Raw genomic sequence first — 26,531 nt, forward strand, 5'->3', positions numbered from 1 at the left:
AATATAATGGGACTCTTTGAAGACCACCCTGAAGAAAATGTTATCTGTAAACGGGAGGGAGTAGGACCAGCTGCTACCCTGGCATTATACGCCATCAGAGGGCAGGTTCAAAGCAGTTTAGGCTGTTCATCCTTTTAAATGCTTTATGGACACAGCCTCTTGTCTACAAAGAAGTTCCAAGCGGAATTGAAGGGGCCATATAAAATCATCAAGGTGATCGGTAACACCACTTACAGGCTACAACTCTCCCCCGGCCGTAGCCAGACCTTCCACATAAACATGCTGAAGAAATGGATAGGACCGCTGCCCACCAATGCCCACCTTACCTTCCCGACCAGAGCAGATGACCACGGCACCCTGGAACACCTGGTCATAAACGAAGAACTCAGTCCCGAAGAGAGAACCTCCCTCAGATCGGCTCTGGCCCCATTCGCGGCAGTTTTTTAAGATAGACCGGGAAAAACGAATCTGGCCGAACACCGGATCGATACCACCTGGGACGGATAATCAAACAGCGGCCCTATCGGATCCCTGCCGCCCGAAGGATTGCCATACAGAAAGAGGTGCAAAACATGCTAAAGCTGGGAGTAATCCAACCCTCGAGAAGCGAATGGTCCTCACCAATCGTGATGGTGCCTAAACCAGATGGCAGCACCCCTTCTGCATGGATTTCAGGGGTCTCAACGAAATTTCGTCTTTTGATGCCTACCCCATCCCACGCAGCGACGAACTGAGCGAGAAGTTGGGAGACGCCAGTTACAACACTACCCTGGACCTGACCAAGGGGTATTGGCAGGTGCCATTATGTAAAGAAGACCACAAGAAAACTGCCTTCTCAACTCCGGATGGGCTCGATGAGTTCACGGTGCTCCCATTTGGATTACATGGAGCCCCGGCGACATTCCAAAGACTAATGAACACGGTTTTACATGATTTCAATGGGTTTTCATCAGCTTACCTTGATGACATAGTGGTATTCAGCCCGGATTGGACCACCCACCTACAAACGATTCTCCAGGCCCTACAAGAGGCCGGGCTACACGTAAATGCTAAGAAATCCCGAGTAGGGTACCGGAAAGTGAAGTACTTGGGATATGTCCTGGGACACGGGGTAATCGCGCCCCAAATAGAAAAGGTCAGGGCCATCTCTGAGACCCCGTTGCCCGCCACAAAACGAGAAATGAGAGCCTTCCTTGGATTAATAGGATAGGTCAGGGCCATCTCTGAGACCCCGTTGCCCGCCACAAAACGAGAAATGAGAGCCTTCCTTGGATTAATAGGATATTACAGACGTTTCATACCCCAGTTCTCAGACACAGCAGTGCCTCTGACCAACACCCTTCGTAGGGAAGTAAAAGTCCTATCACACCACACACCACCGATGCTGGAGGCTTTCCACACCTTAAAAAGGGCTATAACCACCTCCCCTGTGTTGCCCTCCCCTGACTTTTCAAAGCCTTTTGTCCTTCACACTGACGCCTCAAATCACGGGATAGGGGCGGTGCTATCACAGCTCTCAGTAGACGGGGCAGATCACCCTATTGTATACATCAGCCGAAAGCTATTCCCCAGGGAGAAGTATCCCACCATTGAGAGGGAGTGCCTGGCGGTTAAATGGGCCATAGACAAGCTATGGTACTACCTAGAGGGTCACTCATTCACCCTGTACACCAACCATGCGCCTCTCCAGTGGATGATCCGCAATTATGCTCATAACCCCCATGTACTCCGGTGGTGTCTGTCTCTCCAGCCTTTTAAATTCAATGTGAAACACCGCAAAGTTGTGGAGAACAGCAGCGCAGACTTCCTGTCCAGTTTTTCCTCTCCCCGATCGGGAGAATTCACGGGAGGAGGTGTGTCGCAGGGCTGGTGCTCCTGGGAAGGCAGTAATACGGACAATGGACTGGTGGGAGGCGCAACCTGACCAATCACCCTCTTTTTCCACACAGTATGAAGACTGGATGCCAAACTCGCCTGAGGATTGCGAGACTGCCGCAGGAACGGGTTACTGTGCCTTTAACTGGAGCAACCTGGAACGCGACTCCGCCCCCTGTTGTGACGTGGCAGACAGCGCTCCAACAAGAGATTGCGGATCCCAGAAGAGTGTGTGTTTTGTCACCGGAGAACGAGAGGAGCACGGAGAACGAAGGAGTGAGGCGGTCGGAGGTCGAGGCGGAGAGAGAGGAGAAGGAGCACGAAGAGGGACGCGAACACCATCTGGCGGAGAAGAGGACGTCAAGAATCCGAAGACGTCGGGAAAGCAGAGGGGCTACGAGGAGCACGCTTTGCCCAGCCACACTCCCGGAAGAGCGTGGCTAAGCCAGGTACGCAAGCGGTTCATGGGCTGGGTGGGGTGGCGGGAGAAATCTGACGCTTAAGGGAAACAGCCCTTTTGCTTGCTTCACTACCCTACGCTCGCACTACCGCTCCCCCTGGTTACACCATCGTCACTCATTTGGAGGTGCTCCTTCACTACCCCTCCCCACAGCACTTGATATAGAGTGTGACACTCATCCAGTTTCCTCTTTCCTTTTCTTTGTGTACCGCGAGGAACCCCACGCCGTGGACCAGATCCGGAGTCCAGGAAGACCCCAAAGAGACGCATTGAAGACGCCGCAAACAGGGGGCAGGATACCGGGAGCCCAAAACCATGGTTCCTTTCTTTGATTTGTTTTGCCTGTATACTGGCTTCCAGGAGGAAACGAGTACTCCATAGAATAAAACCTATTACTTTGGTGAGTGTCTAATATACTGATATTTTATATGCATTATCTTGATACATTCTTTATCGACTTTGGTTTAGTATTTCAAAAGTTGGGGTTGTTTATGACAGTGTGTGATGATAATATTGTGCATACAATATATTCTCTTTGAAACATGAGGAGTATGACAATGTAATTTCTTGTCATGCAAGTTATCATAGAAAGTAACCAAGGAGACCTGACTCAACTTGTCCATAACAAATACGGGCATCACACCGATTATTGTTTATGTACTTTTCCATCTTTTGGATACCACTGGGACCCTTGTATAGATACTATATATGTACAATAAGTTTTATTGTATTTTTTTCGCTACCGTACATCACGGATTATGAACTGTGGACTTTGTATGTCGATTGGGTTATGCCCGCTTTGATTAGCGAATTCAGACTCTTATATACATGGGGACACCACAAATAATTACTATATTGAGAGCTACAAGATAGCTTTCTTATTGGTTGAGAATTGTTCTTTTATATACTCATGTTTTGGACAACACCTTTGCATGTTAGGATCGACCAATGTGTTATAATCCAACTACATAGTGTGTTTTATTACATTTTTCTTACCAGAGCTCATGTGAATTTCTATTTATACACCATGGAGACGGTTATTTGACTTGATATCTTATCATTGATATCGTGTTTGAAGGTTGGATTTATCGAACAAATATTTAGGTGGGTTTTTAGCATATACCCCCCTTTCACTTGTCTATCCTACGAGCATGCACCTCTTACTCATATCACAGATAGAGTTGGGATAATCTTTATAGGACTTTAGGTGCATCGCAAAGCTTTACACCTCTGTTAGGACTTACACAACGGTTCTTTATAACCTTTTGACTATTCTATATCTTATAACACACTATTGTTGGTCCATACATAGTCTTGCTCTCTCATTGGATCTCTCTTTCTTTTCACATATTGCATGTGCCATATGGCTACTTTGGTGAACACACTTTGTCCTATTTGGTTTTATACTAGAGCACTTTATCATCTTTTGGTTATTCTCTGTTACTGGTGAGATTTTTGCATCAATTACGCACAACAATGGTGATGTAATTGCCAGTATGAGATGATGTTTTTCTAAGTTTTATTGTATTGCTCATCTATACATCTTTATGTCCACAGCCTTGAGAAAGTCATTGTACCCATTTAGTACCGACGAAACACGTGTTGGCTGCTTTGGATATTGGACGGCTGTGTTTGAATATTGGATTTTGGGTTTCTAAACCAATAAAAAGAACAATTTCTGAAACTTTGACGATTATTGCATCCTGTCCGGTGATACTTTTGGAATATTTTGAATCCTCCAAGGACTTTTTTCAAATTGCTTCTCTATTTATCATGAATATTGGTCCGTACATCAAATGTTGCATTTAGGACTCACTGTACTTTAAATAAAGGTGTGCTTAAATAGCTGGCTTTTTTCTTGATAATGGTATGGATGAGTTGTTTTTTCGACTTGCCAACGGCACTTTTTGGGTAGTAAGTGCTCACAGCTTTATCAGCACCCCGCTATATTAGTAGTAATTGTTAACTTAAATACGCTATTGACTGATTATATATGACATTTGTTTATCTTTGATGTGCGGTTTCTCACCCATTTTGGGGAACACTACTACCTTGTATAGAATAAAACCTATTCTTAATACACAAGGAGTTGTGCCCGTTCTTACAGATCCGCTAACACTAATCTGCCCTATGTATCTACAGATCCAATGACTGGCTTTCGGGGTTCAGACACCTGCCCCAGGACGAGAGCCCTCGGAGACATGAGCTCTGCTGAAAGGGAACAATAATATTCTAGCTAGCTCTAGCATGCAGGGTCTCAGCAGTACCAGGACAGTCGCCCTTTACGATACATATGTGAGTATGGGAGTAAGGGAGGAGAGTTGGGGGCAATTGTGTAACAATGACCAGAATATATTGGCCCTTATATCACTTGTTCGGTTGGTATGTTGATTGAATGTAATGCACAATATAAACAATACAACAGATTTGAACCACAAAAGGAGAAAGGATTCATAAAATTATCATAAATTGCTCCAGAATACACAGACCCCACGGCACTCTTGATGTTGCCAGTTGGTTGGTTTGGATCATCTTAAAGATCACAAATGTATTAACAGTAGTAGTAAATATCGGATTGTCCAGCTTCATTGCAGCTATATTCAAAACTTCAGTGGAATGCAACCAGGTAGTCAAGAAGAGAGACCTTAAATAAAACTGATTTTCTAAAACCTGGCTTCAAACAGTGGAAGAGTCAGACTCTGCTGTATGCTTGCATACAGGAGTTAAATCTCTTTAATCTCTTCCTAGACTTAGAGAGTCCATCTGCTGGTTCCAACTAATTTATGTTGATGTCTCATGTAAGAGTGACCTAGAGATCCTACAACTCTGGATAAAGAGCACTTTTTGTGGGTGCGTCACCACCTGCCATTAACAACAGATGATATGATAAAGGTAGTGAAACAGACAATGGTGGGAGCCTTAACTGAAATCCCAGAAGGCTGGAGCTCATGAGACAAAGCAATACCAGGTGGCTGCAAAGCTGCTCTATCTTTGGATGCTGTAATAGTGATGAGGTTCTCAGTAGTAGGTTGAGGATCTGGAGATGGTGACGTTGAAACAATTCTCTTTCAGATCCGCTGGGCTGATGATGAATGTGCCATTGTCTTCTCAAAGTAGAGATTCTGAGAAACCGGGATATTCTAAGCATGAAAGTGTTTCTTGAATTTTGAATTGAATTTTTAAAAATTTGTAAAGCGCATGTTCACAATGCAGTTTCATGGCGCTAGAGGGATTCCTGGGCAAGAAAAAGTACAGAGGACTATGAGCTGAAAGCCTGCTTAAACAGGAAAGTCTTGAGGGCCTTGCGGAACTCCATATAGGAAGGGGAGAGTCTGATATGGGGAGGGAGGGTGTTCCAGAAAGTGGGCACAAGCACCGCAAATTTCAGGCCTCCTGATCTTTGTTTCTTGAAACGAGGAATGACTAATAAGGATTTGGTGGATGAACGAAGAACTCTAGAAGGACAGTAGTTGATAGTAGTAGTTGATAATGGCTTGGAAGGTAAGGCAGCCAAGTTTGAACAGGGCCCGTTTCTTAATGGGGAGCCAATGAAGGGCAGTGAGAAGGGGTGACGAATGGTGAAATTTAGGTAAGCCGTGTATCAGACGAGCTGCCTGGTTCTGCACCAGCTGAAGACGTTGAAGTGCGTAACCAGGGGCACCATTATAAATAATGTTCCCATAATCGATCTTAGATAAAACCATGGCCATTACAATCAGTTTAAGTGCAGAGAAAGAGAAAAAACGGGATACTTTCCTAATGATACGCAATGTAAAGAAACAAGAGGAAACAACCGAGCTAATGTGAGAGTGAAGTGTCAAATGATGGTTAAGTGTGATGCCAAGGGTCTTGACTGAATGGGAGGGTGTAGGAGGTGAGCCAAGGGAAAGGGGCCAAAAGGAAGAAGACCAAGGGTTGCCACTGCCTCCCGTGAGAATCAACTCTGTTTTGTCCGGGTTGAGTTTGAGATGGTTCGCATTCATCCAATCTCGGATAAACAGCATGACAGACTGGAAGGCAGTAACAGCTAGTGAGGGGGAAGAAAAATTAAAAATGAGTTGAGGTCATCAGCATAATTGTAGACTGTGACCTCCATTTATTGCAGTGCGAAGATAAGGGGGAAAATATAAAGATTGAATAATAAGGGGGAGAGAGAGGAGCCCGGAGGGACACCACATTGGACGATGCGGGGTGGAGCGGAAAATTCGACCAAATGGACGTCCTGAGTGCGGTCAGCCAGGAAGGAGCCTGTCCAGGCTAGTGCTTGTCCCCCTATACCCGCCACCTTGACACGGGACAAGAGAATAGAATGGTCCACCGTGTCGAAAGCGACGGACAAATCCAGGAGGACCAACGCTTGAGGAGTGCTGGTATCAAGACCCTCCCTGAGTTGATCCATGACCGAAATAACCACCTTCTCGGTGGAATGGCGGGGGCGGAAACCCGCCTGGCAGGGTGCAAGATAATTGCTGTCCTCAATAAAGGTGCTAAGTGTCTGGGTGACATGGGACTCAGCTATCTTGCTCAGGTAGGGGAGAAGGGATATCGGACGGTAGTTTATCGTGGAGGAAGGATCTGCCCCTGGTTTTTTTAGTATAGGGAAAATTATAGCCGTCTTAAAAGGGGCAGGGACGAGGCCATGCATGAAGCAATCATTAAGGAGGGTAAGGACCGGAGATGGGCATTCGGTAAAGATCTGACGGAGAATACGTGCCGGGCAGACGTCAACTGGAGAGCCTGACTTGACACGGCTAAGCAAGGGAAGCAGGGATTCTCTAGTAAGTACAGGGAAGGAAGTAAGGGACAAAGCATTGCCTGAAGGGAGGGAGTGGGAAAAAGTAAGCGAAGGGGTGGGAATGTTTGCTTTAATACAAGCTATTTTGTCAATGAAAAATTCATTAAGCGAATCGCATAGCGCCTGAGAAGGGAGAATCTTGGGCAGAGTTCTGTCCGAAGATGCCAACTCGTGGACGGTGGCAAAGATCTCCTGTGGCTGACTTTCTGCAGCTAAAATGCGCTCCGAAAAGTATTCTGTTTTAGCTGCCAGAATGGCTTGTTTGTATTCGCTAAGAATGGTGATGTAGTATTGTTTCCGGGTTGGGCAATATTCTCTTTTCCAGGCTCGTTCGGCCTGCCGTAACTCCAATTTTTGGGCTTTGAGGCCAGGGCTGAACCACTTGTTGGCATTGTGGGTGCGGTTGATAGTAATCCGCTTCAGGGGAGCCACTGCATCGCAGGCTTTAATGAGCCAGCGATCTAGAGTGGTAGTCTGGGAGTGGGGGATCAAGCCCGATAAGTCTGGGCAGGTAGTGGTTAACGAGTTGCATAGGGAAGGAATATCGACTCGATTCCAATTCCTTGTCCGACTGATTTTTGGGCAGGAAGGAGTTGTTTTATAACTCAAATCCAAGGAAAAGGCGAGCATGGAGTGGTCAGACCTTGAAGTCGAATAGTGCCTTGACTACGATTCCAAATATATAATTTTCTTTCACACGTTCCTTCAATGTTGAAACCTGCATATGCTTGGAAGTTAAATGTTATGATGTAGCAGGACTCGTGGGCGGTGGCCACTCTGAAGTTGAAGCAGAACTCTTAAAAGCAATCTTTTTGCCAATCACACCTCTTTAAGCCCTGAAGTGTACGCCTTCCTGAACCGTCAACCTACTGTAAGCCATTTGGACAAATGGCAAAATCTTTAATGGTGCTAAAGTCAGGAAAACAAACCACACATTGTTAAAAAAAACTTGAAGAAAAAAGCACTTTCTCATAGGAAAAAAAAAAGCCAGAAAAAGAAGACACTCTGCATTGTGGGGTGAAACAAAGCAAAACAGCATACAGAATTTGCACTTTTAGTGAAAAATAGCCTTTAAAAAAAGCAGATAGCGTGTGGCACCTTCTTCACTGGGCAGAAAAAAAAAATCGTCTAACTGGCCCTTGTTGGCCATGATTGAATTGTGCAGTCTCCAACATTCTTAAATGATCAAGTAAATCTTTCATTATTTTTGTATTAAATCAAAATTTACACAATTTATTTTTACTTCCAAAATGTTAGTTATATGTGGTAATTTCAATCAATTAAACTGTTAAGTTTCAATTTGAGTGTTTGGGTAAAAAATGAGAACATCTTACCTAATTCAGCATGTTTTCTAACTACATGTTGTTTATAATGGAAAACATGCAATTTTTAAAACAAATTTCAGGATCCCGCATGCATGGGGAATTTAGCTGTGACTGCATGACAACAATCCATAAACTCAATGCCCACTCAGTGCTAGATGTTCAAATAATAATAAAACTTCTTAACATGTAAAAAGAACAGTTTTGATTATAATACAATACGAAAACAATAAAGTGCTAACATTTTGTGACGGGGATAATACTACAAAAGATGTTATCTTATGTGCATACTAGAGAATCGATTTTTGTATTACATTGGCCTTATATGGCCAATGTTATAACTAGGGGCTGTACTTCAGAACTTGGAGAACTTTGGTTTTAATACAGCATCACCAATTGATGCCAGACAAAGAGAAAACAAAGTAGAAACTCCGTTCTGATAAGTTTAACCTCCTGATTCCGTGCTATGTGTATGAATGTATTGTGGTATTTGTATAGTGCATACTTAGTCAAAAGGAAGCAGAATGCTCTACATGGTTAAAAAGCAAAAATACACTTAAGTCACAGGCAGAGCAACCGGCTTCTGAAAGAAGTGGAATGTTACTGTGTTGTGATATAGTCTACTTTAAAGAGGTGCATCATATGATCTTTCCTAAACTGGAGTAGGTTTGGGGTAGCACTGACAGATATGGGAATGTTTCCCAATTCCAGGTGCACAGATGGAAGAGGGCTTACTGGCTTGTTTTTAGGTGTCGCTTACAGAGCAAGTTGTCTGATCGGAAAAGACCTATTGAGGGTTTACAAGAACCTACATTGGGCTTACAGCGCACACATTTATTACCATTAGTTGGCGTTGTCACTCATTTGCTTACTTCTTACTAGATTACTTACCTTGTGCCTCTTGTATTAGTCCCTACCCTGAAGCCGAGCCTCTATCATCCTTGTGATTTAATGACTTGTATCCTTCCATGGGTCACTTTTAAGGAACTACTTTTTTCTTTTTGGATAAGCCATCCATGAGAGTACGTTTGTTATATAGCTTGTCTCTCCTCTGTGTGCTTCTCCCCTCAACCCATGCTCCATGTTAGTGTCACACTACGGTGAGAGCACACCTCACGAACCACAAACCATGTGACCTCATAAGCGATCTCAGCTGGCCGGCCCTGGGGAATATAACAGTCACAGAGACCAGTTACCAGCCAGGGAGAGCGGAGCATCAAACAGGTCCGCAGAGGGCAGGGATCCTTGATGTTGTAAGTAAATGGCCTGCGGGCCTCTTGTTACCGCGATGGTCTTCTTTTGCGAGACCGCTTGAAACTCACTTTACTTTTCTCTCCTTTGATACATGCATATTAGAGTTTGACTACAGGGCCTGCCCTGACATTCCCTTGAAGAGTATAACGTACCAGAGTCTGTGATAAGTTGCTGCTACCTTTATGTCAAAATAACACGCACTCTATCTTTTATAATACTGAAGTGATTACGAGTCTCAATGTTTTCACAGTGCGCTACGCATGCCAAAAAGAGAGATTATTCTGAAACCCAGCAAGACCTTTAGATACACCAAAGTATGGTACTACTATCTACACAGTAATATTGCTAGCACATTATAAACCATGTAAAAGCTGTAATGGGGCACCTAAAGTCTATAGAGGACAACATATGTCTACATGGGCAGTCATTATTCATGAAGATACAAGGAGATAGACAATATACCTAAAGAGTTAACATCGCCATACAAAAAAAATTGGTATGTCTTTTTTCCACAAATACCTCCAAAATACGGCTAGTACATCACTTTTTACCTGCATGCATAAGCTTACTTTTTGCATGCCACTCAATTTTCTGGAAAATTGTTACAGTGGTGTGCCACTGGGGGAACCACTTTTACTTTATTTGCCCTGAGGAATGCCCAGAACCTATGTAAGGCCAATAGAGTAGGGCAGAAACAGGTCTGTGTTTTTAACCCTTGGGTCATAGGACCACAATATTCTGCTTGCCCCGTGTATTTACAGTTTTAATATTTCCCATCACCCCACAAATAAAGGGATACCTTGGGTGGATGAGTAATTTTTATCCAATAGTATATAACCTCCCAAAAATAAACATTTCTTCAAAGAGCTCCCTGGAATACGGTCGGGCCCACCCTGACCTTTAGGAGTCAGGGTGAACCAGATGCTGAAGCATGCCACTACTAGAGTGGGTGAGGGTTGTATAAAAAAAGGTTTTCCTTTTTCCCACCACTGAGTGCAGTGGAGTAGAGGTGTAATTTAATCTCCTTATCACACTGCCACCTATAGATGAGGATACCACATAGGCTATCAGAAACAAGCTGACCTCGCATAGGGAGTATTTTTTCCAAACTCCCTGTCACTTCTCGCTTTTTTAACCCTATCCACTGGGGGCACCAGAATAACACTGATATTCAGCCTACCAGGAGATAGTTTTACTCACACCACCCTTTTTGTATATAAGTGATAGCACCATGCCCCTTACTCAAACATACTGCTCATTCAATTAAAAACACCTCAGCTCTTCCCCACTAGAGAGTCGTAGCTCACACCAGGCACCATTCAAGGGAAGGTATGAGGAGGGATCCCAATGATTAAGCATGTCACTTTTGGGTGAATGAGGGTTCTTGTCCTAAAGAAAGCATTATCCAACAGAACACTGTAACTTTCTCCATTTCCCATGTGTGTAGCAGACGTACTTTGTGTGAGCTTCATTCAGTCAGGGAGCAGTACGTGCCTGGTTGAGTTTCTCCCACTAGACACCCTGTGCTTATCGTGATTAAATTAATCCCATTGCCAGGCCTAGAACTCCCTTTTTAATACATACAAGTAACACCTAAGGCCCTAAACAGCCCACAGGACAGGGTGCATTGTAATTAAAAATGTGGACTTATACTTTTAAGATTTACATGTCCTGTTTAGTGAGAAACCCACTAATTTGTTTTTCACTACTGTGAGGCCCATCTCTCCCAAAGGATAACATTGGGTTACCCTATTACATTTAATAAGAGCTAACCTTTGAGTGGGAGTAGGTAGGAAAGTCATATTTAGTGTCTGAGGAATTATAGTTCAAATTCCTCTTTAATTTTAGATTTGGACTTTAAGTCACTATTCTAAAAATAACATTTTTAGAAAGTTGGCATTTTTCTGCACTAACTATTTGGGTCTGCAGCCTGTCCCTGGGTCACACGACTACGTGTGAGTAGCAGTTGGCCTTTGTATATTCCTCCCAGACAGCCACAAAATAAAGGGGGCCAGATATGCCTGAATGGGCCATCTCAGGCTGGATATGGATGGGGAGCAGTGAGCAGCCCCACTTGCACAAACTCCTCCTGACATACACACAAAGAACTTCACACTAGCCTGTTATGCCTGAAGACATAGTGGGACTACAGCAAGGAGGTAGGAAATTCCAGACACTTCTATGGGGGAAAGCCTCCAGAAGTTTCTAGCACTTCAAAGTGGGCACCAGGTGTGAAAGGAGACCCTCTGACCCCCTCTTCAGTTCACTTTCTGGACAATAGGAAGGACTCCCAGCGGACTGCCTGCTGCTGTATACTTCAGGACCCTTGGAAGTGATGCTAAAGGTAGGCAGATATCCAAAATCCAAAACTTGAACCATAGGAAAACTTTGACCAACAAGTGCTCTGAATACAGAGAGGAGGCCGGGACCTACCTGCTCGTCGATCTGCCTAAGGTGCATTGCAAGTTGGCCTGACTTAGCGGCACCTCCCGCTATGTTATTCTCAGAAGCACAAGTTACTTACCTTCGGTAACGATATATCTGTAAGAAACATTAGTAGTGATGGATTCCTTACCTTAGAATTACCCCCAGGCGTCAGACTGGATGCGGAAAGTTTTCGTCAGCAGTACCCCTGCGCGTCGGTAGGTGTCGTCGTGCTGCTCCGCGGGCGTCGTTGGCACCGGGATGACGTCGCAGGAGCTACTTAGACGCTCCCGCGCGCGCTGACGTCAGTTCTGTAAACGACTTTCCATGCTAGGAATGCAGAGCCATGCAAGAAACTGACCACTGGTGCCATGAAACTAGGGCCCAGAAAGGGATGACCTAACCCTAGAAATCAGTTCGCAAAATGGGGAGGATGGGTGGGGCGGTAAGGAATCTATCACTACTAATGTTTCTTACAGAAGGTAAGTAACTTGTGGATCTGAAAGAAACACGTAGTGATAGATTCCTTACCTTAGAATAGTTACCCCAGCAATACCAACCCCGGTGGTGGGCCTGCAAACCAAGATCACGCCAGAAAGTCCTGGAGAACAGAACGGTCAAAGAAGCCGTCTCTCCGGACTTGGCTGTCCAGGCAGTAGTGCTTGGTAAACGTGTGCAGCAAGGTCCACGTAGCTGCCTGACAGATGTCAAGCAAGGGAACTCCCCGTCCCAAAGCAGTAGTGGCTGCCGTCGCCCTGGTAGAATGGGCGCGCAGCCCCACCTGAGGCTCTTTTTTCGCCAAAGAATAACCAGCCTTTATGCACTGAACGACCCACGAGAGATGGTCCGCCTGTGCACAGCCCGACCTTTCTTGGCGCCCACGTAGCCAACAAAGAGCTGGTCATCCACCCGGAACTGTTGTGTGTGGTTTAGGTAGAAAGAGAGCGCACGTTTTGGGTCCAGACGGTGGAGCCTCTCTTCCTCTTTCGAAGGATGCGGAGGCGGAAAGAAGGTAGGCAAAGTGATGGTCTGCCCGATGTGAAAGGCAGTGACAACCTTTGGCAGAAAAGATGGACAGGTCCTTAGAACTACTTTGTCTGGATGGACAGAGAGAAAAGGAGGTTTAGAGGAAAGAGCCTGGAGCTCACTCACTCTTCTGGCGATCGGTGATGGCCACTTGGAAAGCGGTCTTTAAAGTGAGAAGCCGAAGAGGACAGTTGTGAAGTGGCTCAAAGGGAGCCCACATCAGATATGTCAGAACCAGGCTCAAGTCCCATTGAGGCATTATGAAAGGACCAGGAGAGAAAAGATGAGTAATGCCTTTTAAGAATCTATTTACAACAGGGGACTTGAAAAGGCAAGGTTGATCTGGAAGCCATAAAAAGACTGAAATGGCTGAGAGATAGCCCTTGATAGTGCCCAGAGCAGAGTCCTGCTGGGCCAAGGAAAGACGGAATAGAAGGACCTCTGAAAGAGGGGCCGAAAGGGGATCCACCGCCTTTGCTGTGCACCATGCCACAAACGTATTCCACCTACAGGTGTATACGGTCTTAGTGGAGGGACGCCTGGCTGCCAAGATTACATCACAAACTTAGGGAGGCAGGTCAAAAGATGTCAAATGCCGCCGCTCAATCTCCACGCAAGGAGGTGGAGGCTGCACAGGTTCGGGTGAAAGACCGTCCCCTGTTGCTGCGACAGAAGATCCTCCCGAAGAGGCAGTCGGATCGGGGGATCGATAGCCATACTGAGTAGCTCGGGATACCATACTCTTCAAGCCCAGTCCGGAGCCACAAGAATGACTTGGGCCCAGTCGCGCTTGATCTTCTTCAGCACTCTGGGTAGAAGTGGTATAGGCGGGAAGGCGTATAGTAGACTGCAACTCCACTCGTGACAAAAAGCATCGCCTAGCGAGTGCTGCCTTGGAAATTCCAACGCGCAGAACTGATGACATTGCGCGTTCTCTTCGGTGGCGAATAGATCTAACCAAGGCTCTCCCCACTGCTGAACGAGACCTTGGGCCACGTCCGAGTGCAGACGCCATTCGGGATCTATCAAGCACCGGCGGCTGAGTTTGTCCGCACTGGCGTTAAGAGAACCTGCCAGGTGTTGAACCACCAGGAAAATGCCCTGATGTTCCGGCCAAGTCCAGAGACACAGAGCCTCCTGACACAGGGTCCACGACCACAGCCCGCCCGGTTTGTTGCAGTACCACATGGCGGTGGTGTTGTCCGTGAACACCTGCAGTACTCTCCCCTTGACAGAAGGAAGGATGCTTTCAGTGCAAGTTGGATCGCCCGAAGCTCCAGAAGGTTAATATGGCGCCAGGATTCCGCCGGAGACCAGAGTCCTCTGATCTCCGCCACTCCCATGTGGCCGCCACATCCCAGAAGGGACGCGTCCGTCACCACTGTGTGTTCCGGTTGGGGAAGGGAGAGGGATCTGCCATTGACCCAATCACGATTGGTGAGCCACCACTGCAATTGTTGTGCAGTGCCCTCCGAGATCTAGACATGATCGGACAGGTTTTCCTGATGTTGTGTCCACTGGAACTTCAGTTCCCACTGCAGAGCCCGCATATGCCATCTGGCATTATCCACCAACAGGATGCAGGAGGCCATCAGGTCCAGTAGCCGGAGGGTCACCCTGACCGAAACCCGGGATAAAGGCTGAAAGATCGGAATCATAGCCTGTATATCCCGGACTCGCTGCTCGGGAGGATAAACCCGAAACCACGCCGAAATCAGAACCACTCCGATGAAGAGGAGCTTCTGAGAGGGAATCAGGTGCGACTTCGGCATGTTGATGGAGAACCCCAGCAAATGCAGGAGGTCGGCCATAGACTGGAGGTGGGAAACGACTGCCTGGGGCGAGCCCGCCTTCAACAACCAGTCGTCGAGATAGGGGAAGACTGGGACACCAGACTGGATCCCCTGATTTGCGCAGATGAGCTGCGACCACGCCAGCACTTTCGTGAACGCCCGAGGGGCGCTAGTAAGGCCAAAAGGGAGCACGGTGAATTGAAAATGCTCGTGGCCTACCGTGAACCGCAGGTAACGCCGGTGGGCCGGCAGGACAGGAATATGAAAGTAAGCGTCCTGCAAGTCCAACGCTACCATCCAATCTTGTGGGTCTAGGGCAGACAAGACCTGAGCAAGTGCTAGAATCTTGAACTTCTCCTTCCCGAGGAAGCGATTTACGTTCTGAAGGTCTAAGATAGGACGCAGACCCTTGTCCTTCTTGGGGACCAGAAAGTAGTGGGAATAACAACCACGACCTACTTCTGGCCCAGGAACGCGCTCGATGGGCCCCTTGGCCAAGAGGACCATGACTTCCTGCTGAGAAAGCGCAAGATGGTCCCCCGACATGCGGTGGTATTGAGGTGGCATGACTGGAGGGGAAGTCTCGAAGGGGAGGGAGTAGCCCCTTCGGACAATTTGCAACACCCACTTGGCCAAAGTGACGTTGCACCAGTGGGGGAGATGATGGCAAATTCTGCCGCCCACTGGTGTTTGATGGGCCTGAATGGTCGGACTAGGAAGGCTTTGCAGTGGATGCTGCGGGGGTGGAGGTGGACTGACCCGCCCGCTGGCCCCCTGAACCGCCTTGACGGTTCCCACGCCCACGGCCGCGCTGTTGTTGTTGCAGCGCCAGCCTGTGGCCCTGTGAATGTAGAGGGGCACCCCTTCCGTGGCCACGAAAGGAGCGAAAGGCAGAAGGCGGAGGATTCCGAGTGGCAGTCAGGCCCAAGGACTTGGCTGTAGCCCTTGAGTCCTTAAAGCGCTCCAACGCACTATCTGCCAAAAAGGCGAATGCCATCAAAGGGCATGTCCATCAGAGTGTTCTGGACATCCCCCGAGAAGCCAGTTGTTCTCAGCCAGGCATGGCGCCTAAGTGCCACCGTCGTGGAAATCGCCCTGCCCAGCGAGTCGGCTGTGTCAACCCCACAACGGATGGTGAACTTAGCTGCGTCTCTCCCAGCAGCAATAGCTTGGGCGAGTACTGTCTGGGCCTTCTCCGGACAGTTAGGCAGCACCTGCGCAACCGCGTCCCACACAGAGTGGGAATAACGGCCCAAGAGGCATGCGGTGTTCACCGACCGCAGCCCTAAGCTGGCAGATGAAAACAGCTTCTTACCAAGCTGTTTCATCTTCTTGGATTCCCTATCCGGAGGTGCGGAAGGGAACGCACTCTGGGACGCAGAGGCTTGGACAACCAGGCTCTCAGAAGTGGGGTGTTGGGAAAGGAAGAGGGGGTTGCCCGGAGCCGGGCGATGGGGTCTGGCCACGTTCCTGTCCAGAGGAGCCCCTGTGTTGGGCCTGGACCAGGTGCCCAAAAGAACGTCAGACAGTGCTTCATTAAAGGGCAGCAAGGGCTCCGAAGAGGTCGCCGCCAGCTGGAGCACTTCTGTCAGAAGGTTAGTCCTGACGGCCACTGTAGTGAGTTCGAGGTGGAGGTCCTTGGCCGCCCTACGCAACACCACTGTGTAACTGGCTCCCTCCTCCGCGGCCACGGTAGGAGGAGACAGCATGCCAAGGTCAGGTGAGGTGAGGTGTCAAGACCACTGGCATCCCCCAAATCCTCTGCCCAGTCTGGGTCATAAGCACAGTCTTGTGCGAGAGGGTCCTCAGACCCCTGCCAGTCCTCCCCTTCCTCCGAAGTCTGTGGAACAGGCTGAAAATACGGAGGAAGGATATAGGTTCAAGGCTGAAACTGGGGACAACGTCGTCCTGAGGAGCAGGCGATGTCGAGGGGTGGTGCCGATGTCAGTGGAGGCGTTATAAGGTCAACTGGCATCGACCGGGGTCCGATCCCGGATCCCAGGGGGTCCTGCGGCACCGGAGACGACGGCTATGGAAGGACAGGACCCCCAGTCAGGCCCGCGAGGCACGCAGGCGGGGCCAGACGGCCCAAAGAGTCGGGCCATGGCAGCAAGAAACTCTTGCACCTGGGCAGGCGTCGCCGACGGACCCGGGAAGGGCAGGTAGACCGGCGGCGACATCGCAGGCTCCGCCGGAGCCGCGGGTGTGGCACCACCCGCACCCTCAGCCGCGACGGGCAAGGGGAAGTCAAGGAGCGACGACGTTTCTTCGACTCCTTTTTGGAAAGCTTCGACTTACCTGACCCCAAGTGCAAAGACTTAGATCCAGAAGAATGATGGTGACGGCTCCGCGACCGGTCCCTCGACCTCCCACGGGACCGGAACCTTGAGTGGCGCGGAGCCGACTGCCAGACTTCCAGCAACTTTCGGGACCGCTCCCGCAAAGTCTCATGGCCCGGCAGTCGGGGCACGACTTGGGTCTGGGTCTTTCACCGACATCATGCGGTGACAGTCCCCACAGTTCTTAAGCCCAGGAATCCGTACGACACCAGGAGTCGATCGACTCGAGAAAAAAAGAGACAAAAGGCCTAAAAAAACTCAGTCAAAAAATGACTGAGGGTACTAGCTCTTCCCGGATCTGCTCTTACTGGTGTGGAAAAAGAAAGAACGGACGTCAGCGCGCGTGGGCGCATCCAAGTAGCTCCAGCGATGTCATCCCGGCGCCAACTACGCCAACAACGCACGCGGAGCTGCACGATGACGCCTACCGACGCGCAGGGGTACTTTCCAGATCCAGTCTGACGCCTGGGGGTAATTCTAAGGTAAGGAATCACTACGTGTTTCTTTCAGATCCAATTGTTACTTATGATGTTCTTCTCTGCAGCAGAAAATCCTGTTCAGTAGCTCCTTGCAGAAGGGGGCATCCGGCCTTGTGGAGCTCTCATCTGCAGCTCTGTCCCACTCGAGATCTTCTATTTCCAAAAAAGAGACTAAGTCCAAATGAAGGAATCTGCACAGCCATTTCGACCAGCTGCTCCCAAACAACGACGCCTCCTCCTCGGACACCACCAGTTGACTTGCTCTGCTGTAATTTACCTTCTCTGACATTTTCTTTAAAAATGTCTTCTAAGACCGAAGGTAAGCGAGACCAGGCGTAATCCACTTAGTGTATCGACCATCGCACCATCGCGGTCGGCCATAACTTTTGCCTTTGCCTCGGTATTGTGCGACCTGATGTCCACAGTTTGCGCTTTGATCTTTCAGGAGCTATTTTTCACCCTAAACTTAAAAAATTCATAACTCTTGATCTACTGATTAGGATTTTGCTCTGTGTTTCTAAATTGGTGTGGAATGTTTCCTGTTTTGTGTTTTAATTTTATTGCTGTTTGAGTGCTGCATAAATACTTTACACATTACCTCTCAGTTAAGCCTGACTGCAAAGCTACCAGAGGGTTAAGCTCAAGTTAATTTATTGACATTTTGTGGTTCACCCTGACAAAAATTGTGGCTATTGCTTGTGTAGGATATCACCCACCTCCCTCAACCAACAACCCAATTTCTCACAATATTGTTCTGTATCACAACGTTTATTTATATTTTGGGATTATCTGTTTTGTGATATGAGCAGACCACACCAGTCACCCCTTCATCCATCAATACTATGAAATAACTCACCACTTTTCTGCCTGTCTACGCTAAGAGCCTATTTCAAGCAGGGGAGAATTGGATGGGATAATCATGGACCTGCCAAACACCCTGGGTTGGGGTATTTACTGAATCCTGGAGAAACCCCCAAATAAGACTTCCTAGTCTCAGAAAAAGGCCCAACCTGCAGCTTGAGAATTTATTGCATTAGGATCTGCATGCATTGCCTTATTTTTATACAGAGCTTTTGCCCCCAGTACATTTTAGCAGGTTTTATCTGATAAAATCTGGAAAAGGACTTTGTCAATGAAAGCTAGATACGAAACCAGGCACATCCGATATGAAACAGACACCCCAGAGTGTGTTAATATAAAGGTTATATATAATGGTAGAAAAAGGATTGGTGAGGTTACTAGGATTGTGGCATTCACATCTCAATAAAACAGCTTCGAATCTTGCTGAACATTTCTCGTTGGGCATTCCCTGACAAATCCCACCTTTTGTCCAGCAAAATCTAAAATCGAGAGAGAATTTGTTACAAAAATTGAAGTAAAATACAGGGAGGGACACAGAGAGAGAATAAAAGCAGAAGAGCTTAAGTGTTGGAGTGAGAGAGAACGAGAGCATGGCAGGCACAAAATAGAGAGCAAGACATATAGATGACAAGTGTGTGATAGTCAGTATTGAACATTCTGCGTACTAAAAGGAGGTAATGCCTTAAATGCTGTCATTGTTCTTCACAAATTCGAATTAATAAACCAAACCCAGAAATTCAACATTAAAGAGCTTGCATAAACTTCAACCTTTGGCATTTTAATGACAGTCCCTATGAACTCACCAACAGATGTTTTCCCCTCAAACAGTTCTAGACATCACTAAAATGGAAGGCAGCTTATAAGACGCTTGAACAGCGCCCCGGGTCATAGGTCATGCTAATTTATTTTTAGACGGTGCAGTGCTTAATTTGTGACAGTGGTTCCATGATGCTGGCCACTGCCACTCATTTTTGTAGACCAGGGCTTATTATTTATCATCCTTGAGAGGAGAGAAGAGTAGAAAGGAGGAATGAAAGACATAAGAAAATGATGACAAAGGGAAAAAGCAAGGCTGAAAAGGAATCAACAAGGGTGATATAAATGAAGCCTAGGGAGAAAGCAAGAAGGTTGCAGGAGGATCAAGTCAGTGGTGGTGTCCAGCAATCCATGCATTCAACAACTCTGGTGGCAGCGCCTAAAAATCTTTGTGCATCTCAATGTATTTTTTATTTACAGACTGAGCACTGAGAAGTATAAACCATAGAATACCGCAACATTTAAAGGTGCTACTGCTGAGTGAACTAAGATAAGTGCATATCAAAAGGCGAGAAGGGGCTTGGATAGACGAGTGGGGGAGAGAGACATTTTACTCTTCACTGGAAAAGAATTCACTGAAGGCTGGAATAGGCCAGCACTGACGTGATTTGTTATGCAATCCTCATCATCCTAACCATAACTCCGGTGATGGTCTTGAAAAGCGTTCATATAGTAAGTATTTAAGCAATAACGAAGAAGTTGTCTGCATTTTCAATCAGTATGTGGAGATTAAACACATGTACCTGGAAGATCCATTGTCTTCAAAGTCTTGATAAACTGAAGGTGTCCGATCATAATGTTGGTGTCAATGACAATCAGTAGGTTTGAGCAGGATGTGTTCACTAGAAAGAAAAGAACAAAATCCAAGGACCATAATATTAGTCCTGTGAAGCAATACCACACAGTAATGGACATCATGAAAAAGAAAATAATATATTCCCCAATATCGAGGACTGTACACACTACACATGGAAATACTCACACATGCATGCACTTCTTCAGGGCAGAAATAGGAGTTAGTCTGGTAGAGAATGAACCTCAGAGGATCTCAGGAAATTACCGCAGTAGCAGAAACGTCTGACTTCCAGCTTCCGCCTAGCACACCTGTTTTTATAGTCTATTGAGGCCCTCTGTTGTCCACAAGTAACTGATCATTCCTACCTCTCGAAAAGTGTGGCAATATCCTGAGATCCTCTGAGGTTCATTCTCTACCAGACTAACTCATATTTCTGCCCTAAAGAAGTCCCAATGTGCAAGGGACGAAACACGTAGGCTGTGTCCATGTCCTTACCATATTTAACAAGATGAAAATAAAGAAAAAACTTTTAAACATGCATTTGTCCATGTTAGTTTGACCAACAAATTGGATCTTTAGAGAAGCAGGATTGTATTAACTAATCATGATTCTTGCACGGGATTTATTTACGTGACTTCCAAGTATTGTGTCATGCATTTGTCGGTGGTATCTAGACAAACAAATTGGATCTTCACACTAGCTGGATAGTATTAATTAATCAGGACTCTTATGCAAGAACTTCTTTTGTGTGTTTCAAATACTCTGCTATGGCTTTGAAAAGACTTTCTTTCGACAGATTTGTAAAGAGTGCTTCTCCCATATCATTTACATTTTACATTCAGTGGTCGATGAGAAAAATCGCTTAAGCATCAATTTTTTGGAGAAAGTATGACAATTCAAGTGGAAAAGATCCTTGTGCAAACGTTAGACCTTTGTATGAGAAATGGTCATACTCAAAGAAATTAATCTGACAGTGAATGGAGGTTTTGTTGGCTCTCAGAGGTAAGGTGGAAGCTTGCAATCACCTGGTCCAGGTCAAAATACCCTTTGAGTATCATTAACCAACATGCACACTGATTGAGTAGACTACGTTTCAGACTAGCAGAGGAATAAAAGTTTCCTCCAATTGCTTTACTCGTTCATCTCCCTAAGTTTAGACTTTGAAAAAAAGGCTCATACAAAGTCTGAAAAACAAGGAAAGAAAGAATATTATAGAAAAGGTAAGCTTAAAAGAATTTTGCCTCTGTGTTTTCAACATGTATACCAGGAAAATTGTGAACAGTGTCTTCAGGAGAATCAATGTCCATGCTGGTCAGTTCCCCACATGTCTGCGCCACAGCCAAATCCAACTTTTTTTCACTCCGGGCAGTATGCAACTCTTCCACTATCTGCATCTATATCAATGGGGGAATAGTATTCAATTAAATACAACAGAAGGAAAATTAAACGATAGCAACAAAATAAAGACTATATGACAATATTGAAAACAGCAAAATACATCAAAATAAAGGAGGGATTTGTCCCTTACAAAATATTCCAATTTATGCATCCCCCTAAAAATTAGACAATTCATAACACAAAGGATAAGTATCAGTTACCTTGAAAATCTGTAACCATGAAACGCCAAGTCAAATAGCAACAGAACAGCAGTTCTTGAATTTCCACCACATGTAAGCAACACATAATTAAAGAAATCTACATCTTCCCCATTGCAGTTAAGTTTAATTAAAAAAATGCAGGGTTGAATGGCTACAATAGATCAAGTGCGATACAGAGTGAATGCTAGGGAGAGCCTCAATCTTATTGGTTATTAAGGACAACTACACGACACAGCAGAGATTACTTCTTGCTCTTTTCAGGTTTCTGTAGTGGTATGAAGTATGCTCTTTACGAAAGAACATGGTTAAGCTCACTTTGCTAAATATGAGGGGGCATAACTCTCCTCATAAAAGACAAAATACATGGAATATTCTAAAAATAACAATTAACAAGCTGAGATTTTCTATGTCTACAGGAGACATAAATACTTCTGAAGGATCAAGCTACGATGAGGCATAGGCTGCACCAAAATTAATATATGACAGCTGGCTTTCCTATTCTCATTCACAGAGAATGAAACAACCCCTATTTACAATATGTAATAATTTAAGCGCAACATTAGGCTACAAATGTTCCACTTTAGTTGCAAAGTACGGTTTTCTGTAAAAAAGGACTACGGAAGCGCAAAGAGTATTTAGCGACAACATATCCAAATTTGAGAGAATTGCTTAGACACATCCATCAGAAGGGGTGGTGAGGGAAGAGGGGCCCCACAGCAAAAACTTTCAGGAAAACAAACACACATTATAAAAGACATGATACTCCTGGATACACGGAAGAGAAAAATGACGCCTTTTACCATATACAATTTACATCCAGATTGATAGAATACTCACGGTGCCCACTGAGACTTCCCCCTTTGGTTGTATTTCAGATAACACACCCAATTGCAATTGAGACTGGAGGTTGACAAAGCGGCCAGAACTCTAGAGATGGCCTTTTTAATTTATGTTTATGCAGCAAACTCCAAACAGGTTACAAGTCCACTCTTTGTGGTTCTTTATTTCACCAAACATGCCTTTTCTGTTGGCCATCTGACCAATGCTGGCTGCCAATCCTAAGAAGTTTTGCCTTTATACCGAATTTGATACTTCGCTATCAATCATATATACAGCACAGCAATTAAAAGTGCTATTTTATATATATCCATGTATATTTGCTTACTCAGCCTAAAGGCTACCAGGCAAACCTTGGACCTGTTGCAAGCCTAAAAAAGTCCTCAACATACTGTACAGCCATCACCCCTTCCAGGGCATTTTCACATCATCGGAATACATTTTCCACTGTCATACTGTCAAATCTTGCCGATCTCTCTATTGGCACTACATGTTCTATCTAGTAAATTAGTCAATCTCATGGTGGCGAAGACCTGTTTTTTCGGATGGTATGCTCTTGACCACTGCTCTTCCTTCAGTCTGTAGGAAGAACAGTGGACAAGAGCATACCATTCGACAAAACAGGTCTTCACCAGTCAGTTACAATCCTATATCCACTTGCCATCCGGTCTTGATTCCCAATGGTTACCTGAAACTCATGTTGCTAAATGCCTCACATATTTCAAATATACATAGTACTTCCTCTGCTCTTATTTCATACAAATTCTACTACAGTGTTACTGATTCCTTATTGTAAGTGTATGAAGCACACAAAAATACGTATTTTCAAGTTTGCTATATTATTTGCATTAAGCACAAAGTAGTAGGTCCTAGAAAATGTTCCTATTCATTTTGGATGATGAACAATGAATTGAGTTACATACATTGACAAAGAGAAAATTATATATATCCAGAGAATAGTTAAATAGGTTCCATCACCAGAGGATCAATGTGAGTGATCAATGTGAACATAATGATTACACGATTAAATTAATGATATGTCAATGCAGCAAGATTTTGTGTTGGAGAGCTTATGCAAATTAGCCTCCAGTATTTTCAGGCAGAGTGAAAGTAATTTTCATAAAGGTAATTTCAGACATTTAATAAAAGGAATACTTTACCTTCATATTGGATTATTATTAACTATAAAAACTACTCTTTGAAGGAAATATATAGCTAGTACAGGTCAAAGGTTACAGATTAAAGTGTATAATCCATACTGGACTGTGGTTTTAGGTCTCGTTCTTGGGAAACATGCAGTTTATAAAGTTGCTCATGTTCCACCCTTAAATATTATGCACCCTATCATGTGGGCAGCACAATGTGATTAGGGGTGAACTATTTAATATTTAACATTAGGTTTTCCTACATGTCAAAAGGGTCATTTTAACAGGTATGTTTTCAAAAGGGTCATTTTAACAGGTATGTGCAGCAGGGTTGAAGCTGTTGCTGTCAAGCTCCACAGGGTAGGCCCAAAGCCATGTTTTCACTGCCACTTCAGTGGATGGCACAATAGGTGCAGCAGTGCACAAGTGGCATCTAACTTTCCATGCCATGGGTGTACCTCTGCACCATATACTATAGCTTAACAGGAAAGCTAAATGTGCCAATCAGGTTTAAGACCATTTCAACATGTTTTAGGGGTCAGAGCACATAAACAGCTATTCAGTGCAGAGTGTAACAGTATTAGAGCAGATAACCTTAAAAAAGAAGGGTAAATATTCAGATTTTTTTATTAATGATCATAAACCTATCACCCTAGCAACAGAAGTCTTTAAAAGGAATTTCAATATTTTGTGTAACGTTTCTTTAGCTTGCCACCATACATTTGTTACTGAACGTTGTCCCAGCGTAAACATGAATATACATAAACTTTAGTCGATCGCAGGAAGCTCTGGGAATGGCTAGACAAAAACATGCTCGAAGGAGATTATCTCATGTTGGCCCACTTGTATAATGATTTAAAGGCAAAAAATCCATTTTGGCGAACTGACTGAAGGTTTTGGCATGAGGAGAGGGGTTCGACAGGGGTGCGTACTGGGGCCCTTCCTCTTTCTACATAATTGAAGTGGAAGAAACGCTTCAGGCGGTGGGTGCAGATACACACAGGACTGGGATGCAGCAGACCCCAATACTCCTGTATGCCAACGATGGGACTCTCTTAGCACGTATCCCAAAGAGTCTGCAGCTTTTAATATATTCATTCACAGATTTTAAGGGAAAGAGCAGTATGAAAATCAATATTGCCAAAACGTATACAATGCGTTGCGGTTGTGCAGGAGGGTAACATACATACCTTTTTTATTAAAGGGAGAAAGCTACAACACACATCAACACCTTTAGCTATTTGGGGAGCCAGTTTTCATGTAAACTGGACTGGAAGCACCATAGGGAGATCTGGGTTTCAAATATGATCAGGAATAATGAATGGTTGATGAGGTTGGCCTCTAAGTTAGGCAACAAACCTATTGTCCGGATGCTGACCCTTTATAATGCTAAAACAATTTCAACAGAAGTGTATGGTGCAGGGATCTGGGCTATAGGAAACAAGAGTGCTTCAAAATTAATAGAAAATGCCTTTCTACAAGACTCTCGTCAGTACCCCGCTCTACTCCAGCATCCATTGTTCACTGGGAATTGGGTGTTGATTTCCTCTTGGATACCCTTGAAACTAAACCCCTACTATTATGGCACTCTGTTTGGTCCAAATAAGAAACTTCATTCACTAAGTCAATTCTTAAGGACTGTATGAGGATAGATATGATGAACAGAATTCCGTGGTCACAGAATATAAAGCAGGCCCTGCTGGGTTTGGGGCGGACAGAGAGGGATTTATGATCTCATCCAGAGGATATTTTAAGGAATTCCCAAAAAGAAATTAAAGAGCATGTGTTTGAGACCTGCCGTGGCAACACTGGGGCGGTACATAGAATGGAGCAATCAGTCTAGATGTAAATTGTACCTTACAGTAACCAATGATGTACAGCACAGGTACCTTTTAACTCGTTTTCACCTTCTTATTTGTCATTAACTGACTGTATTCCCAAAAAATCATCACCGAAAAGGCCCCTGTGACAACGGATCGGAGCAGACCACTTAGCACTTTTTTGTAAATTTTATCAGATCCCCAGGAAATCCCTTTTAAGCCTCTCTTCCTACAAGAAGGAATTATTTATTATCAGGCGGCTTTTAAACTTTTGTATGAACTAGGGGACGTGACAGTATGCTACAGGGTTCGCCCTGTTTCTTTCCAGAGAAATCTGTATTAGAGCTCTATTAAATGATTCAAGGAATCTAATTACTTAAAAAGGGTTAAGGTACTAAATGTTATCCCATGCCCCAATGTTGCTGTCTATACCCTTAGTGTTTCAATGGTTATATTCAAATGGTGTCAGAAGAACTTAATTTTGACCGTATTGGCTATTGTTTGAACTTGGTGTAATTATGCAGGACGTTTGTAACTTATTGTATTTTTTATACATATGTTATGTTCCTTTTAACTGTCTTGGCACTGTGTGAATTTCGATTTCAGGAGAAGCCTGCATACCGGATCCTGCGGGAGAGAAAGGAGTCCATCTCCCAGACTCCCCGGTCTCACACCGCGTCACTGCAGCGCCCGGAGGCACTTAAATCAACGGTGCGGGTCCCTGCAGCACAGGATGCGCGTGGGCAAAGCCAGGGCCAAGGGCAGGTCCGTCCTGAGCCCGTCGGCACCCGGAGGAGGCTGGGCTGGGCCACCTCTCTTACATCTTTATTAGAGATTAATCCTGTAAGCGGCCAGTGGGTTTTTCACAAACATCATGTGGCCTTCTGAGTG

The 26,531-nt window shown here is 45.3% G+C and overlaps 1 protein-coding gene across 5 annotated transcripts in view; it reads right to left on the bottom strand.

The window, feature by feature from the left end:
- The window catches only part of SWT1 (SWT1 RNA endoribonuclease homolog), a 976,200-nt gene that overhangs the window by 607,537 nt on the left and 342,132 nt on the right, over nt 1–26,531 (bottom strand). For all 5 annotated transcript variants that reach the window (XM_085601694.1, XM_085601692.1, XM_085601689.1 and 2 more), the window contains 2 exons: nt 21,505–21,634; nt 20,188–20,286 (listed from right to left, as the gene is read on the bottom strand). In XM_085601694.1, coding sequence (XP_085457820.1) covers nt 20,188–20,286; nt 21,505–21,634 — 229 coding nt within the window. The remainder of the gene's footprint in view (nt 1–20,187; nt 20,287–21,504; nt 21,635–26,531) is intronic.

The sequence above is a fragment of the Triturus cristatus genome, chromosome 4_2, assembly GCF_964204655.1.
Source record: "Triturus cristatus chromosome 4_2, aTriCri1.1, whole genome shotgun sequence".
Classification (NCBI taxonomy): domain Eukaryota; kingdom Metazoa; phylum Chordata; class Amphibia; order Caudata; family Salamandridae; genus Triturus; species Triturus cristatus.